The 14916-nt window shown below is 48.7% G+C and overlaps 4 protein-coding genes across 4 annotated transcripts; 3 read left to right on the forward strand and 1 right to left on the reverse strand.

The window, feature by feature from the left end:
* Nucleotides 1–919: 919 nt before the first annotated feature.
* On the forward strand, nucleotides 920–2678 carry N7532_009800 (uncharacterized protein; the record flags this gene model as incomplete). Its single annotated transcript, XM_056622291.1, has 3 exons — nucleotides 920–922; nucleotides 984–1979; nucleotides 2037–2678. 3 exons carry the CDS (start codon nucleotides 920–922, stop codon nucleotides 2676–2678), a joined length of 1641 nt encoding a protein of 546 aa, XP_056469707.1.
* Nucleotides 2679–4995: 2317 nt separating this feature from the next.
* N7532_009801 (Cytochrome P450) lies at nucleotides 4996–6549 on the forward strand (the record flags this gene model as incomplete). Its single annotated transcript, XM_056622292.1, has 2 exons — nucleotides 4996–5209; nucleotides 5261–6549. The coding sequence occupies 2 exons, from the start codon at nucleotides 4996–4998 to the stop codon at nucleotides 6547–6549; spliced, it is 1503 nt and encodes a 500-aa protein (XP_056469708.1).
* Nucleotides 6550–7432: 883 nt separating this feature from the next.
* Nucleotides 7433–8543, reverse strand: N7532_009802 (isocitrate lyase/PEP mutase family protein; the record flags this gene model as incomplete). The annotated part of the gene is made up of 3 exons (XM_056622293.1): nucleotides 7433–7465; nucleotides 7520–8001; nucleotides 8060–8543. 3 exons carry the CDS (start codon nucleotides 8541–8543, stop codon nucleotides 7433–7435), a joined length of 999 nt encoding a protein of 332 aa, XP_056469709.1.
* A 1245-nt stretch (nucleotides 8544–9788) lies between these two features.
* Nucleotides 9789–13505, forward strand: N7532_009803 (MFS transporter/GAL4/fungal specific transcription factor domain-containing protein; the record flags this gene model as incomplete). Its single annotated transcript, XM_056622294.1, has 8 exons — nucleotides 9789–9897; nucleotides 9945–10745; nucleotides 10794–10807; nucleotides 11042–11712; nucleotides 11766–12226; nucleotides 12300–12337; nucleotides 12420–12687; nucleotides 12736–13505. 8 exons carry the CDS (start codon nucleotides 9789–9791, stop codon nucleotides 13503–13505), a joined length of 3132 nt encoding a protein of 1043 aa, XP_056469710.1.
* Nucleotides 13506–14916: the final 1411 nt, after the last annotated feature.

Raw genomic sequence — 14916 nt, forward strand, 5'->3', positions numbered from 1 at the left:
TAGTTTTTTGAATTAATAGTGTTTTGGTGGTTCTATCTGCCTTTGAATATTCAGTAGTGGTTTAGGCGGCCCACTCGCCCGTGGATTACGTTAGTGGGTGGGCACTAAGCCAAACAATCCACTAATCTTGTCCAGAGCTTCCAGGCTTTACATACTCTACTCAAAATGGAATTTTCCTTGCCTATAACTCTTCTTGGAGAGGATCCTCTTATAAGTATACTGTCAGGGTGCAGGTCCGGTAACAGGTGTATTAGGAGTTAACGTAACAGGCAGTCTACAGTCAGGCTATACACAAGTACATAGACAAGACGTAGCTCGAAGAGCTGTCAACAGGCAAGAATTCGAGGTGAGGTGTAAACAGCGTGAGTCACGTGCAGGGGTGGCCAGGCACCGCGGCCGCGCACCGTGATATAAACGCTGTGATGATTCGACGAGTTGATATGACATCGAAGTGGAGGGTCCTGTCAGTAGCTTTGGCACGAATACACATCCTTTTGCCGTTTACCAAGTCCGCATTCTTGCTTCTCCACTCCGGTATTACAGTACAATTTCTTACGCTCTTTGGTCCAAACGAACTCGGGCTGCAGTGTTGCGGGCGAGTGAGATCACGAGATTTTCGGGTGGTTTTGTTAGCTTCGCACGGGACTGGGAAGGGGACCATAGCACGTGACCGTCTGCCTAAATTTGCACATTCCTCCCGCCCCCACTTAGTCCTGTATCTATCCACCCGCAGAACAATACAAGCGATTACAAGGCTGTGTCTTCAGCTTACCTTTGTATTGCCCTTCTCCTCTTACGGACCCTGTTCGTCCTTCCCTCGTTGGGAAGCTTGCAGCAGCGCCCAACTTTAGACTGAGATTGTGGTCTCGCCCCACAAAAGTCCTTACTTCCCCACTGCCAAGCTTGAGCGGACGTAATCATGGTACTATCATACCAAGTCACCCTATTATTTTTGATTCATCTCACAGACTCATTGGTTCTAGACCGGACCACCTCTCACTCCCGAGACTTTTTCTCCAGAAGGCAGCACTATCAGCTACCCAGGCCGGGCCACTCCGGTTCAAGTTTCCCAGAATGTCACCCGCTCGTTTGCCGGCGCTCTGTCCGATAATTGGCCCCTAACCTTCGCGAATATCCGCTTAATCAGCATCGCAGCTTACACTGATGGACCAAGCCTTAGGGCCAAAGTATCCTTGATGACCAAAATAGAAAATTCCGATGAAGAGATAATTGTTCGATCAACGCACCCTTCACTAAAGGGTTGCCACGAAGTTTCAGTTGTCGAGGGTGGCCAGGTAGACAGGCCTATATGGCTAGTCAATGCGAGCGATGCTCACCGCATTGAAAGCACGCATGCGGCCGGCAGAGAGATTCACATTTTGCCAAAGCATTTTAGCCGACCTCTTTCTTACTCTTATGTGCCGGTCCGAGACACGAGTGTTGTGACGATAGATCCACGGGCTTTTCTTTCACCGCAGGTCATTATATCAATCCGTGAAGCGTTCCCTGGGTCCTTAGGCATCCAAATCATTCTCACTGGCTGGATGTTGGTTTTGTTTCCAGACAAAAAATCACTAGAGGCGTGCTGGGCCAAGGGTGCACCGGACGAGGTCGGGAACCTAAGGGTCGGATACATCCTAACGTCGTGTTGTGCTACAGCTAACGTCATCGAATCCGGTCAAGCTGTAAGCAATGCGCCAGCCACTTTCGCCCACCATGCAGCGCTAGGCCTACGATTACGGCTTCCAGGTGGCTCAGAAGCAATAACAACAGTCACACATGCGTTTGTTCGCGTTGCTAACCCTGGAATGTCGAATTTGAGGAAGGGCTTCATGGAACAGATTCTGTTCGCGAAGGAGTACCTTAGAAGATTGCGACCGCCGCCAAGGCAGACCCAACACGCGGGCATTGTCCATTCAAAGCGATCTTCAAATTCGCCGGTCGGCAAAGAAATATGGTTGAGCGGAACCAATACTCATGTATGTATTGGCTAACAGAATTATAATTATAACAAACAGCATTAACCTTACTACCAGATTGGCACTATCACTGTCACATACGACCGATGTTCACGTCATCGCCTCATTCCATACCCTTATGGCTTCCAACATGATCTCAGTTTGGTCACTGGACCCAACCTCCCTCATCTAACGAACCCCCCCAACACCCCACGAGTGACCGAATGGGGCCCATACGAAGAGGCGCTTCAAGGCAGGCCGGTTTTTTTACACCGCTACAATATCGCGACCGGGAGATTTCATATCTACCAGGGCCATGGGATAACAGCACAAGCCCAACAGTGTATTATCCATGGGACCCAGTACAGCTGGGAGGAGAGATCACGGGGATTCAGTACCGCCTTGCTCTGGAGGACGATACGTGACACTGATAGTGTTCGAGGAGCCTCAGGCAGCGTTCTATGCCTAGGCGAGCCACACCACGAAACAGCAAGAGCACTACTCTTCCAAAACTTTGAGGGATCCCTGACAGCGAGCGAACATGTTAAGATTGCTGACAACGAGGATGCGTCTAAATTTAAAGGCGGGTTCCTCTTACCTGAAGAGATTCGACAATCACAGATCATCACAGTCCAAACACCATTTTCGAAAGTTTTCCGCTCCCCCCAGAGGAACTCTAATTCGGAGGCAGTGACACAGGAAAACAGCATGACCGTGTAGAAGGGTTTGCGATACTAGTGAAGCTACACCATCTCTGACACTTGTGAACCAACCTCGCTGGTCCTGCTGAACTTGTGTCTGCTGGGCCTGCGGTATGCAATTCAATATTTTTCGACAGTATCCTCCGACAGTATTCCCTAGAAGAAAACACTGAGTTTGCATCAGCGTGAACTAGTATACAATATGATACTACTATTACACATTTGAATGTGCAACAATGAGTGTTACCCCCAAAATTTTAGTTTCTTCGATATGGTGTAGTCTAAACTGTATAAAATCTATAATTGTGCTCCATTGACTTTCATCAATCTATCGCCTCTGGCACCATCTCTCACAGCCAGACTTCTTACGTAGTTAGGCTTCCTGTTGGAGTCTCCCATTTGGAACACATATAGTCCCAGAAGGCTTAACACCTTGAGCGACATGAGATGTATAGTAGCCGAGGAATAATATCTCAGATGTTGACCCATCAAGGACCAATATCGATCTTAAGATGATACAAAATATAGATATGTATAAGCATGTGAGTTCACAGCACATGCGCTGCGATGAGTGGTTTCACGATGGCTAAACTGGGTATAGAATCTCTGAGCGAGCCGGTGGCAGATTTAGTCCTAGACCAAATTCGGTAAATCTATGTTCATAGAGATGTTCAAGTCAGCAACGGGATCTTCGCGCGTATTGCTATGTCGTTGCCAGTAAACAAGAGTAGTGTCGTTATGGGCTTGCCAGGATTAAACAAGCACCAGGTTCACGGTTCGATAGGAGCAATTTTGATCCAGACAACCCCATGGCACTGCTCGGTGCTTCATCCTGTACAGAGATTGTGAGGATGAGAGGATGAGAGGTTCGCCGGTGGCCGAAGAACCGGTGATATGGTGTCCCGGGTCACGTCTCATTTGGCAGTACAGAGCTTTGCCATCGCATTGCACAAGGTGTCGTGCTCAGCGCTTCAACCGTCCCGGGGACGAACGGAATTTGCAGTGAATTGTATCCGGAGAAATATTCATCGGGTCAGAAATCAAAGGATTGATCAGAGACCTTATGCACATGCAAATGATAACGAACCGGCTTATCCCACACGATCATAGAGGCCCACCCTCAGCAGTAACATTCATATCGTCGTTCAACATATCGGGTGAATTGTTGAAAACACGATCGAGCTTTGACATCATAAACTAGGCTCAGTGTCATGCGTTATGCATGCCCGTGCATGAGTGTATCACTACGCGCCCTCTTCCCCTCTCGATCCAACAGCCCCCAAAATCCGTTGCCTTTGCCTTCTCATCCCTGACTTTTGCAGTTGAAACATTTTCGCTAATGGATTTATCCGGGTCACCGAGTCCCGAGCTCCGCGGCCTCATTATTCCCAGCGCTTTGCTCGTCAAGGATTGTCCCTTAGCATCCACTAGGACGTCCTAAGTATCTACTAGATATCAAACAAACAAGTGTGAAAGCCACCTGGATCCGTAGAGAGAGATAGTCCGCGCGACTACACTAGTGTAGTACTTCAGCCGAGGAAGGTTATTTTCACCGCACTCTATGAAGTCATTGCTATTTGATCTAGTGGGGTCTATGGAGAGTGTAAGCGTTGATTTCTTGGTGTGATTTTTTCAGCCCGTGCTAATCATGTGGAGCTCTTCAAGGACCCTTCTCAAGGCCGTGGAGTAGGAGAGAATCTTGTGTATCTGTGAACTCGCTGCGGATTTCCTTTCCTTTTTTGACTCTTCGAGACCTTGTCCCGATCGGCGACTCAGAGCATCAAACACCCGTCTCGTGACTAGAATGTACCCGGTACGGAAACCTTTTCCCGGCTTCGCTTTTACCTTATCGGCCTCGATGCATGTATGTTATTCTGGCTTATCCTTGGTTAGAGACGTCGGCATGCTTGAACAGCTGGCCGTTGCGTCACTTGATACTATTAACGCAAATGGAAGGTCTTCTGCTGCTCTTGAATCGCTATTGTAGTTCAATTACACCAAGTGCTGCAGCCTCAACATATGAAAGAAGAACATTGGACCCCCATACTTTTCCAAATGGGGTTGTTTGCCCCGCGACAGAAAACTCTACCTGGTTTGAGGATCTGCAGGTGAAATTCCCTGGTTGGTCAAGGGTATAACGATCACTTCCATTTGTGATCATTGGCCAGGCGAGACTTGTTGAGTTCGTTGAACCTCACCTCACCCTCGCCACATTATGCCATTCAATGCAAGATCAACCATTGCGAGCGTCTCGAAATCTATATCAGAGGCCTTGGACCTCGCTCTATTTGAAGAATGACTATATCTATCTATTCAACTTTCCCACTTGGCACGCAATGTACGCCCTCGCTTTAACACTGGCTGTGTTGGGGTACTTCTTTGTGGCCCCCGTCGTCAAGTACTTCTATGACCCGAAGGGGCTCAGGAAATATCCCAATTTCTATCTTTTTTCTGGCATATCAGATTTACCGCTCATTTACGAATCGCACAACGGCTTTCGCTCCCGAAATCTTCTCGAAGCCCACAAGAAGCATCCAGTTTTGCGAATCGGTCCGAACTCGCTGTCTTACTCTGATCCCAACGCCATCAAGGATATCTAAGGTCACGGTACCAGCTGCATCAAGGATCATTTCTACTCAGAGACGGCAGGTTCACACGCCCATCTTGCAGATGTCGTGGACAAAAAGGAACATGCCCGGAAGAGAAAGACATTATCGAGCGCCTACGCGGCTAAGAATCTTGAAGAGTGGGAGTTCAAGGTGGCGGCAGTCAGCGCAAAGCTCATTAAGGCCTTCGACGAGAGATGCACTGATCCACTGCCACCTAACCAGAACCCAAAAAAGGAAGACCTAACGGTTGAATATCGAAACTGGACGGTCCTCTGGACTGCAGCTGCGATCGCCAATATTGGACTCAGTGAAGATCTCGGTTTCCTTGATAAGGGATCTGATAGAGTGAAGTTTGAAAGTAAGGATGGCACAATCAAAGATGTCTCCTTTCGTGAGTGTCATACTGCTACACAGACCGCGTCCTTCCGGATAGTCTGGGCATACGACTGGTTTCCGACTCTACGCCGAATTAGCAAAGTCGTCTCGTCTGGCTATCGGCGTCTATGGCAGCTAGATGCAGATTGGGGAGGTATTGTTTATAATCGTGCCACCACACGGTTAAAACGTTATGAGAATAATGAGAAATTGGACGATTTCTTCACGGCCATGATGGAGGACAAGAATGGATTACCGAACAATCTGGAATGGGGTGAGATCGTTGCAGAGATCAGCATTATGATGAATGCAGGACATGATACGACAGCTATCTCACTCCGAAACGCTCTCTTTTTCCTACTGAAAACCCCTGATTGTCTAGCAAAGCTTCGTGAAGAGCTTGATGAAGTTTTAGAAGAAGGTGAGATTGTTGCACCATATGGTAAAGTCAAACACCTGCCATATCTCCGGGCATGTATAGACGAGAATCTTCGGATGCTTCCGCCTATTGTTTTCGGTCTCCCTCGCCGAACTCCCATAGAAGGAACTTCCATCCTCAATGAATATGTCGCTGGAGACACATCGGTCAGCATTTCATCTTACGTGATGCATCACCAGGAGTCGGTTTTCAAAGATAATGCCACCTATAAGCCAGAGCGATGGCTGGGAGAGGAGGGTAAAGCTTTACAGCCGTACTTCATCTCCTTCAGTACTGGGGCACGAGGCTGTATTGGCCGGAACATCAGCTATCTAGAACAAACAGTTCTCCTCGCTTCTTTGGTGCACCGATATGAGTTTGCCTTGCCACATCGAGACTGGGATCCTCCAGTCCGTGAGATGTCAAACCTGAATCCGGGTCCGATGCCATTGAAGGTTTGGAGGCGAGTGACTACAGTCGATACGTAGGCAGTTGCTAGAAGATCTCCAGCAAATGCCGCAACCCAGAATTAAAATTTTTAAAGAGAATAGCAGGTTTCAAAAGAGGCCTCGAGAAAGAACCTTTATGGTAATCTAAGGCGATACTGCGTATCGATAATTTGTCAGACGGTTTCTTTTTTCTCAGTTCTCACTCTTCTCTCTGAGACAGTCCAAACTATCTTCTCTCCTGATCTGTTCTTATATCCTTCTTCTTTCTCTCTTTCTACACATTCCTGGACATGACTAAACCCTGCCATCCCAGCGAATGCTGACAAGATCCGCATAGTGCAAAACCCCCACGCGGCGCCAACACCATGGCCCACACTAAATCAGGCCAAAGATCCGCGAAGTGGAAAGGCGACGATTTTATATTATTGTGCGCACCAAAAGTCGTCGCCATTCCATCGTCATCTACATTTACACCATATCGGACCACTTCGATGGAAGTTAGTTGGGTTTAGTCATTATGGTCTTGGTTTAGCGCCATGTGTCCCTATGCACGCCCGTGCGTGCGTGTATCACTACGCGCCCTCTTCCTCTCTCGATCCAACAGTCCCCAGATTCCTTTGCCTTCTTTACCCTGCTCTTGCAGTTGAGGCATTTTTGCCATTGAGCAGAATCGCCGAAATGTTCGCCACCTCCTTTCACCGACATCCAGCGCCTCGCTCAATTCTTCATGAAATCTGCCTTGCCTGTCAAAGGCCGCGGAGGGTGAAGTTATGGCGTGCTCGAAGTAGGTTACTCACGCAAGAGGGGAACATCTTCAAGCAATGGAGATAGTGATTGTTTGGAGTAGTAATTGTGCTATTGACACATTTCGACTCAGTTGTGTCATCTATTCCCACAAATAGCAATCTGTTTACATATATACCTAATTGTTGAATTTGTATTTCTCCTCGCGGTCCTAAAGTACTTGTCAGTCTGAGTCTGCAGGTATCATGAAGAGGCTGGAACTCACCCAGTACTTGTTAAAACCAACACCTTCACAGACTTGGTCATAAGTCAATATCATCGGCGGAGCTCCACTAGTCATGGATCTCTTCAAGCCATCAAGAGCTTCCCGAACGCTCTTCAGATGAGCCGCGACCAAGGTCCAAGGGTATGCAACAGCACTATATCCCAGCTCGGCAAGTTCTTTGGCCGGCAGATTCTCTGTCTTTCCTCCCTCGATGATATTGGCAAAGACCGGAATATCCAGCTCCTCAGCACACCGTTTCATCGCATCGCGATCCGGCAGCGCCTCGACAAAGATGGCATCCACCCCAATCCGCTTGAACTCCCTTGCGCGCGTAATGGCTTCGTTCCAACCATGCATCAAAGCATCTGTACGGGCAAGAATGAAAATATCTCTTCCTTCGTTGCGAGCATCACAAGCAGCTTGAATTCTAGCGTAGGCTTCTTCGCGACAAACGACATTTTTGCCCTTGGTGTGGCCACAGCCTAACAGATAACAATCATCAATGAAATTTCTAGGGAATTTTTAGACAGAAAAACTTACGCTTCGGCCACTGCTGGTCCTCGATCATCACACCCGCTGCACCCGCTGCCGCGAAGCTCTCAACAGTCCGCTTGACATTCATCGGGCTTCCGTACCCAGTATCACCATCTGCCATAATCGGCACGGAGACTTGGCGGAAGGACTCCTGGATCTTGTCGCACATTTCCGCCATGGCAATATATCCGGTATCTGGCAGACCGTATGAGCTGGCGACCGCATATCCTGCGAGGAACACCATTGGAAATCCCGCTTCCTCGACCAGGCGGGATGTAAGACCATCGTATGTGCAGGCGTGCGCGATGATTTTGGTGGGGTCGTGGCGAGCCTCCAACATCATTGTACGGAGTCGTGAGGCTTGGATGGAGGGGATCTTGCCGCGAACATTCTTCAGACTGATCGTGATGTCGGTGTTTGTGCCATCTTGTGGGCCTGTGGCCGATGCGCTGTCGAAGCGGAAGGGGTAGGGAACGGCACTGGCAGACATGTTTGCGAGTTGAGCAGTGAGCTGATGATGATGATGATGATGATGATGATGATGGTAAGAGGGGCTATTCCAGCAGCTTGCCTCCCTTTTAAACTGCTCATATGCGAGCGATATCGGCCGACAGCTGCAGCTGCAGCTGCAGCCAGCTCTTGATCAACATCGGATCGCGGGTGTTTCATACGCGGATAGTTGCAAATTCCCGCGGCGGATAGTTTCCCCTCTTCCTTTCCCACGCCACCGGTTGCTATGAGATGATTTGGCAGGTAGGTTCTCCCTTTGGCCAATGATGGGTGCTGCAATAGGGCACTCGGCAAATTTTCGAGCGGGGAAGGCTTGGTATTCCCCATGGGGCCCCGGATTTTGTTTGGCTGAACTGTTACGGTTGGAGTTCCCTCCAAGTTTGACTCCCTTGATCCGAAACTTTCTCTGTATCTGAACAGTATTTAGCTTGGAATGGTTCTCTTTCGATTCTAGATCTTCCTCCCGCTCTTTTTCTGCGAAAAAGAGCTTTACTGACCTTCTATTGACCATATTGCTGCAAAGAAACCATGTTGGAATCGAAAGAATTGGAGCAGCTTCCAAGCTGCCAGCATTTTGAAAGCGCTGATATTGAGAAGAATCTACCTCAAGACACTGTTCCGGAGGCTAGACAGTCGTTGATTCGCAGGAAAGTAAATAGAGTCCGTTATATTATGATTGCCTGCAAGATAAGCTCACTGATATTGCAGTTCGATCGCCGAGTGCTACCAATAGTTTGCATTCTCTACGTCCTCTCATACCTGGATCGAGGCAAGTCGAGATAATTACGTTCGGCCATGGATCTTTCTCTAACTTCCAGTCAGGTAATATTGGGAACGCAAAGTCAGCTGGGATTGACAAAGATCTTGGACTCGATGACTATCAATGGTCGTGGGTACTGTATACATTCTATATTTGCTACATCGTCTTTGAGTGGACCACTGTCTTGTGGAAGATTCTCCCTGCTCATTCATATATCGCTGTGCTCTGCATCTGGTGAGAACAACTATCTTCGTACTACTGGGAGACATGGACAGCGCACCTCCTAACAATGTTTCTTCGTTTAGCTGGGGTGCTGCCGCAATGTGTAGCGGTGCCGTCCAAAATTTTGCAGACCTTCTTGTTTGTCGAGGATTACTAGGTGTTTTTGAATCCGTCTTCGGTTGCGGTGCGCCCTATTTTCTATCGCTGTTCTATCAAAGAAAAGAACTTGGTTTTCGGTTGTCAATGCTTCTGGGAATGTCCCCGGTAGCGAACTGCTTCGCTTCGGCTCTCGCATACGGTATTACCCAGATAAAAGGCCCTTTGGAACCATGGCGCTATCTATTTATCATTGGTATGTCTACACCGTGCTTTCTTTATGGCAATACTGAAAATAAATAGAAGGCGCGCCTACTGTTCTATTCTCTGTCGTCGTTTTCTTCTTTCTTCCCGACTCCCCTGGCTCCGCAAAATTCCTGGACGAAACTGAGCAAACAGCGGCCGTCGAACGACTTCAAACTATCGATCGAACGGCCAAGAACAAAATCCAGTGGCAGCAAGTTCTGAGCGGTTTGAAAGACTACAAGAACTATGTCCATATGACTGTCCACTTCTGCTGTAACTACTCATTCGCCGGCCTTTCCAATTTCTTGCCGACCATTCTGGAAACCATGGGATACGACTCCGTTAATGCGCAGGGATTAGCAGCTCCGCCGTATCTCGGATCTTTTCTCTGCTGCATTTTTGCCGCCATTGTGTCGGATCGATGGGGAAATCGCGGTTGGGTGGTTACTTTCTTCGCTGCTATGGGTACAACAGGGTATCTTGTCTTGACATGCGTACAGGACGAGACGAAGACTGGCGCGCGATATGCTGGGGTATGGCTTGCAACCTGCGGCATTTTTCCGGCTCTTGCTATCAATATCACTTGGATGCTGAATAACCAAGGAGGAGAAAGCAAGAAAGGTGTGGGTATGGCTCTTCTGGCTGTCTTCGGACAGTGCTCCAGTTTGATCAGTAGCTCCGTCTTTCCTGACAGCGATGCACCAATGTTTACCAAGGGATGTGCCCTGGGTAGCGCTTTCACTGGTCTGATTATGCTACTCGCGTTGGGTTTGCACTTGAAGTTGACCATGGAGAACAAAAGGCGTGATCGCGAATACGGGGAGGTCGACGAGCATGATCGGGTTGATGTGACCGATGGTGGGGACAAAAACCCGAAGTTCAGATACCTGACATGATATGTAATAGGAAGATACATATGGGTAATTTGCTTTAGTGTATTTTGGTCCAAGTTTATGTGACCGAATTATTTTTTGCGGCGGATATTTCGACGCGGCTAATTGAGAGTTGAGCAAATTCAGCTTGGCTTGCTGTATATCCAAACCTTTCATAGCTAGTCATTTTATTCAGCTATAATGATAAGTAACAGTTACCATTCAAAGTTGATATCAATAAACATTGATACCCCACTTTCTAATTTCTAACAAAATGCCAAGCCTGACGAGGCGCGTTCTCGATCGCGGCTATTTGAAAAAGCCGTCGTCCCCGCTTCTCCGCAGATCGGATTCTCCATCCTACACACGCCCATGGACAAGAGGAAACCGCCGCGAAGCAGAGCTCTTCATGACTATGAGTTCCAGCGAGCATACAAAGCATGTATTCCATGCTCCTGGCGAAAGGTGAAATGTGAGCCGAGCGAGGGTGAGAAATGTGTCCGGTGCAGCAAGAAGCGGATTGACTGCATCTTCACGTCGAAAAAGCCGTGGTCTCGAGCGCCGAAAGATGATCAGAGAAGTAGGAGATATCCTGCGCGTGAAGATATAATTCATGAACAAAGGTCTGTCATACGTGCCCCGTCCTCGACCTTTCTGCGCCCTAAAGCAAGCAGGTCGCAGTCCGCTTCTCACGACCACGCCGGAACCAAAGATGGCCATCTTCCGACCTCCATGCTACAAAAGGTCGTCTCGAATAATAAAGATGCGATGGATATACTTTTCGAGGCGGCTCTTCGCGAAGAATCACAGCAAAATACTGAGCAAGAGACCGCTACGCCCACTCCGGTCCCTCGACCCCTCGCCACGGCCGACACGGTGCAGATATGGAATGCCTGTCGGTTCGTGAAGATGGGGTGGTTCTCTGCTCATGAGGCGATGACACTTGTCGATCTGTAAGAAGTGCTTTGTTGAAGAGCAACAGGGCCAAAGCTAATCATTCTCATAGATTTTTCGAAAACTTGAATCCACTCTCTCCTATCCTCACAGACTTCTTCGCCTCGCGCAAGAACCAGTTCTACCTCGTCACCCAAGAGCCCATGCTGTGCTGTACTATCCTCATGATATCTTCCCGATACCACAACCTCCCAGGGGTTGGTGGTCATTCCCGGGCGTTCTTCATACATCACCGCCTATGGCAACATTGCCAGCATCTCCTGCTCCGCGTGACTCTGGGCCAGGAGAAAATATCAAAGGCTCGGACTCGAAATTTAGGGAGTATCGAAGCATTCCTTCTGATGTCGGAATGGCACCCACGATCATTGCAATTCCCTCCGGATACAGATGGCTGGGACTCGGATTTCATTATGACCCATCTGGATGCGCGGGATCCGCCACTAATAGATGAAGAGGTTCCTGTGTCTGCTCGGTGGAGAGAAGATGTGGTTGAGCCGACTAAGCGATTTGAACGTATGTCCTGGATGATTCTGAGTTCGGCGTTGGCGCTTGCTCATGAACTTGGTGTGTTTGATTCCAATCACAGGGTTCCCAAACCCTGTGATCTGCTGGGCGTCGATGCGGGTGTGTATCTTGAACATCTTGAGCTGCGCCGACAGCGGCTTCCGAGCTTACTGTTTGTTTACATTAATGTTTTGTCGTCGAGAATTGGATGCACTTCTCCGATGCCTTCGGATACGAATGTCTCTATCCCGATCGCGCCGCTGCTGTTGCAGCAGAGAAGAGGCAAAGATTGGGCATCATTCATGAAATCGTGGATCGGCATTACGAAAATGTCGAGTTCGATGATGGGAGAGCTACTTCCCTGATGAGTGCACCGATGTCTTTCAGCACGGCGGATCGATTCATGTCGATTGTAGAGGAGAATCAGATACTGATTGCGAATTGGCGGCAACAAAATCTCAGTTCTGCAGGTATGTGCTACACCAGCTCTTGGGAACTCGAGCGGCTAATCCTCTCAGAACCTGGGACAACCTTTTTGGACATACTCTTCATTGAATATCAATACCTGCGTGTTCTTGTCAACTCTGTTGGGATGCAGGTAGTGCTGCAACGAGTCCTGACACACGACAACCCTCACAGCGAGACAACGATCGACCACTCTTTTATAGAAAGGACCAGGCGACTCAATATGACCGGCCGGGAATACGGATTCATCGAAGAGGTCATCGACGGGTGCTGCCAAACCCTCGAGAAAGTTGCCCTTCTCGGCAACACCGGCGCATTGCACTACTCGCCCATGAGAATTCTTTTCCGTACGATCAGCTCGTCGATCTTCTTGATGAAAGCTCTTGCGCTGGGCGTGCGCAACTCCAAGCTTCAGGAGGCGTTGCAGATCCTTGACCGGGCGATTGCAGCCCTGCAGGACAACAATCAAGATGACACGCATTTGAAATCGCAGTATGCAGCTCTTCTTCAAACACAGGCGGCGCGCTTGCGAAGGAGTCTGGTTTCATCAAATCCACCGGCTGTTCAGACAAGGCCAGACCCTCATGGTGGTTCACATGCTCCTGCAACGCCATTGTCAATTTCACAGCCTCTGATGCCAGGTGAAGGGGCCATGGTGGCAGGGCTCGATTTGGAAACCATTTCTAGCTTTGACATGAATGACTGGCTGTCCTTGCCATTTGATCCGTCCATGGCGCCTTTTGGTCCGTATGAGGGCGACCTCGGAGTTCGATTGGATGGAGTTGACTTGGACCTGGACTTTATTTGGCAGCTTCCGCCATAGGTATTTCGTTGATCGCCTTCAGCTATATACCTGCACATGTGTGAGTCCTGTAGTAAACAAAGTGTATAAAGTTCCGCTGATTATTTATGATGGGAAAAGGGATAGCGAGATATAGGGATACGGGTGGCTTCGCTGGACCTCTTCAATGACGTGAAGGTGCCGGAAATGATCACGTATCCCGCAAGCCATACCCAGTTGGCTGCATTGGCGCAAATGTTAAACCTCGAATCCATTTGTGCTTATTCTTTCAGCATCCTCGTATAGAACATATCATTTTCGAATTCCAAACGCTTGTTCCCCTTGCCTGCACGACGGTGGACATCGCCTCGATGACAGGGTCTTGTGTGCTGCCCATCGTTCCGAGAGCGGATTATCCAGGCAGCCATGATGTGGATTATATTACGGAATAATAGAGTTTTATGGTATTAATACTACAGCCCATGAGCTCCCTTTATCTTCAATGCCCGGCACAAACGCTACGACGGCTTATTATGAGGATGTGCATCATTGGAAAACTGCTCAATAAAAGCGATGATCAGCCAAAAGCGTTCAACATATTTTATTGAACTAGGAAGGGCAGGTTACTGGTTGGCGGCTGTCATCTGGTCCCGCCATCCAAATTTCCGAGAACATCCAATTTCTAAGGGACTTGTTGGTCAGTACAAATATGGAGGAAAATGCGTTCACTTTCCCATCGTCGGTCAAGCACAACTAAAGATGCGGGAGAGAAGACTGCTGATGAGTGATATGCCAGTAATGGTGCATCTCTGGCCCCAGAACGGTCAGCTTAGAGGCATTATAAAACGCACCCAGTCTCGTGCCATTGCCGTAGACTTTTTTGAAGCTTCTTTCCCACGGTCTCTACTTCAATGGCAGCCTGGCTTGACTTGGCCCAAGGTAGCTCCGGCTGGACTCTGACGGATACTGGTCGGCTGGAGGCATTGGTCCACTGGATGAGCCACCCCGACACTCAGTATCAATCAATAGTTTGTTTTGCCGGAAATGGAAATCGAGTCAGGGCGCTTCAAGCCCTCTTTCCTCACAACGATGTGACTAGCAGAAGCCCCCCTACTATCATGCGGCTGCACTTGAGCATGGAAACTGCTGGAATGGAACATCTAGTTCTCTTCGCAGAATGCAGCATCTATAGCAGCTCTGGCTTTGCAGACCCGGCACTGTATAGGAACCCCGATAACACATTTCAACAATACTCAGTGTCCTAGCGGACTAGCTCCTCGGCAGCAGATATAAAGCAACATATGGTCTCCTAAGTTTGTCTTGTCCTGGACGCAAATCCTCTGCCTTAGAAATTTTATAGATAGTGTTTCAGAAATGCGAGAGCTTCAGCTGCTGCTTGAACACGCCCCTCAGTCTTCATAAGTCTAGCTATAGCAGAGTCACGTTTGAATAG

The sequence above is a fragment of the Penicillium argentinense genome, assembly GCF_028826775.1.
Source record: "Penicillium argentinense strain IBT 30761 chromosome Unknown utg000010l_segment0_segment0, whole genome shotgun sequence".
Taxonomy (NCBI): Eukaryota; Fungi; Ascomycota; class Eurotiomycetes; order Eurotiales; family Aspergillaceae; genus Penicillium; species Penicillium argentinense.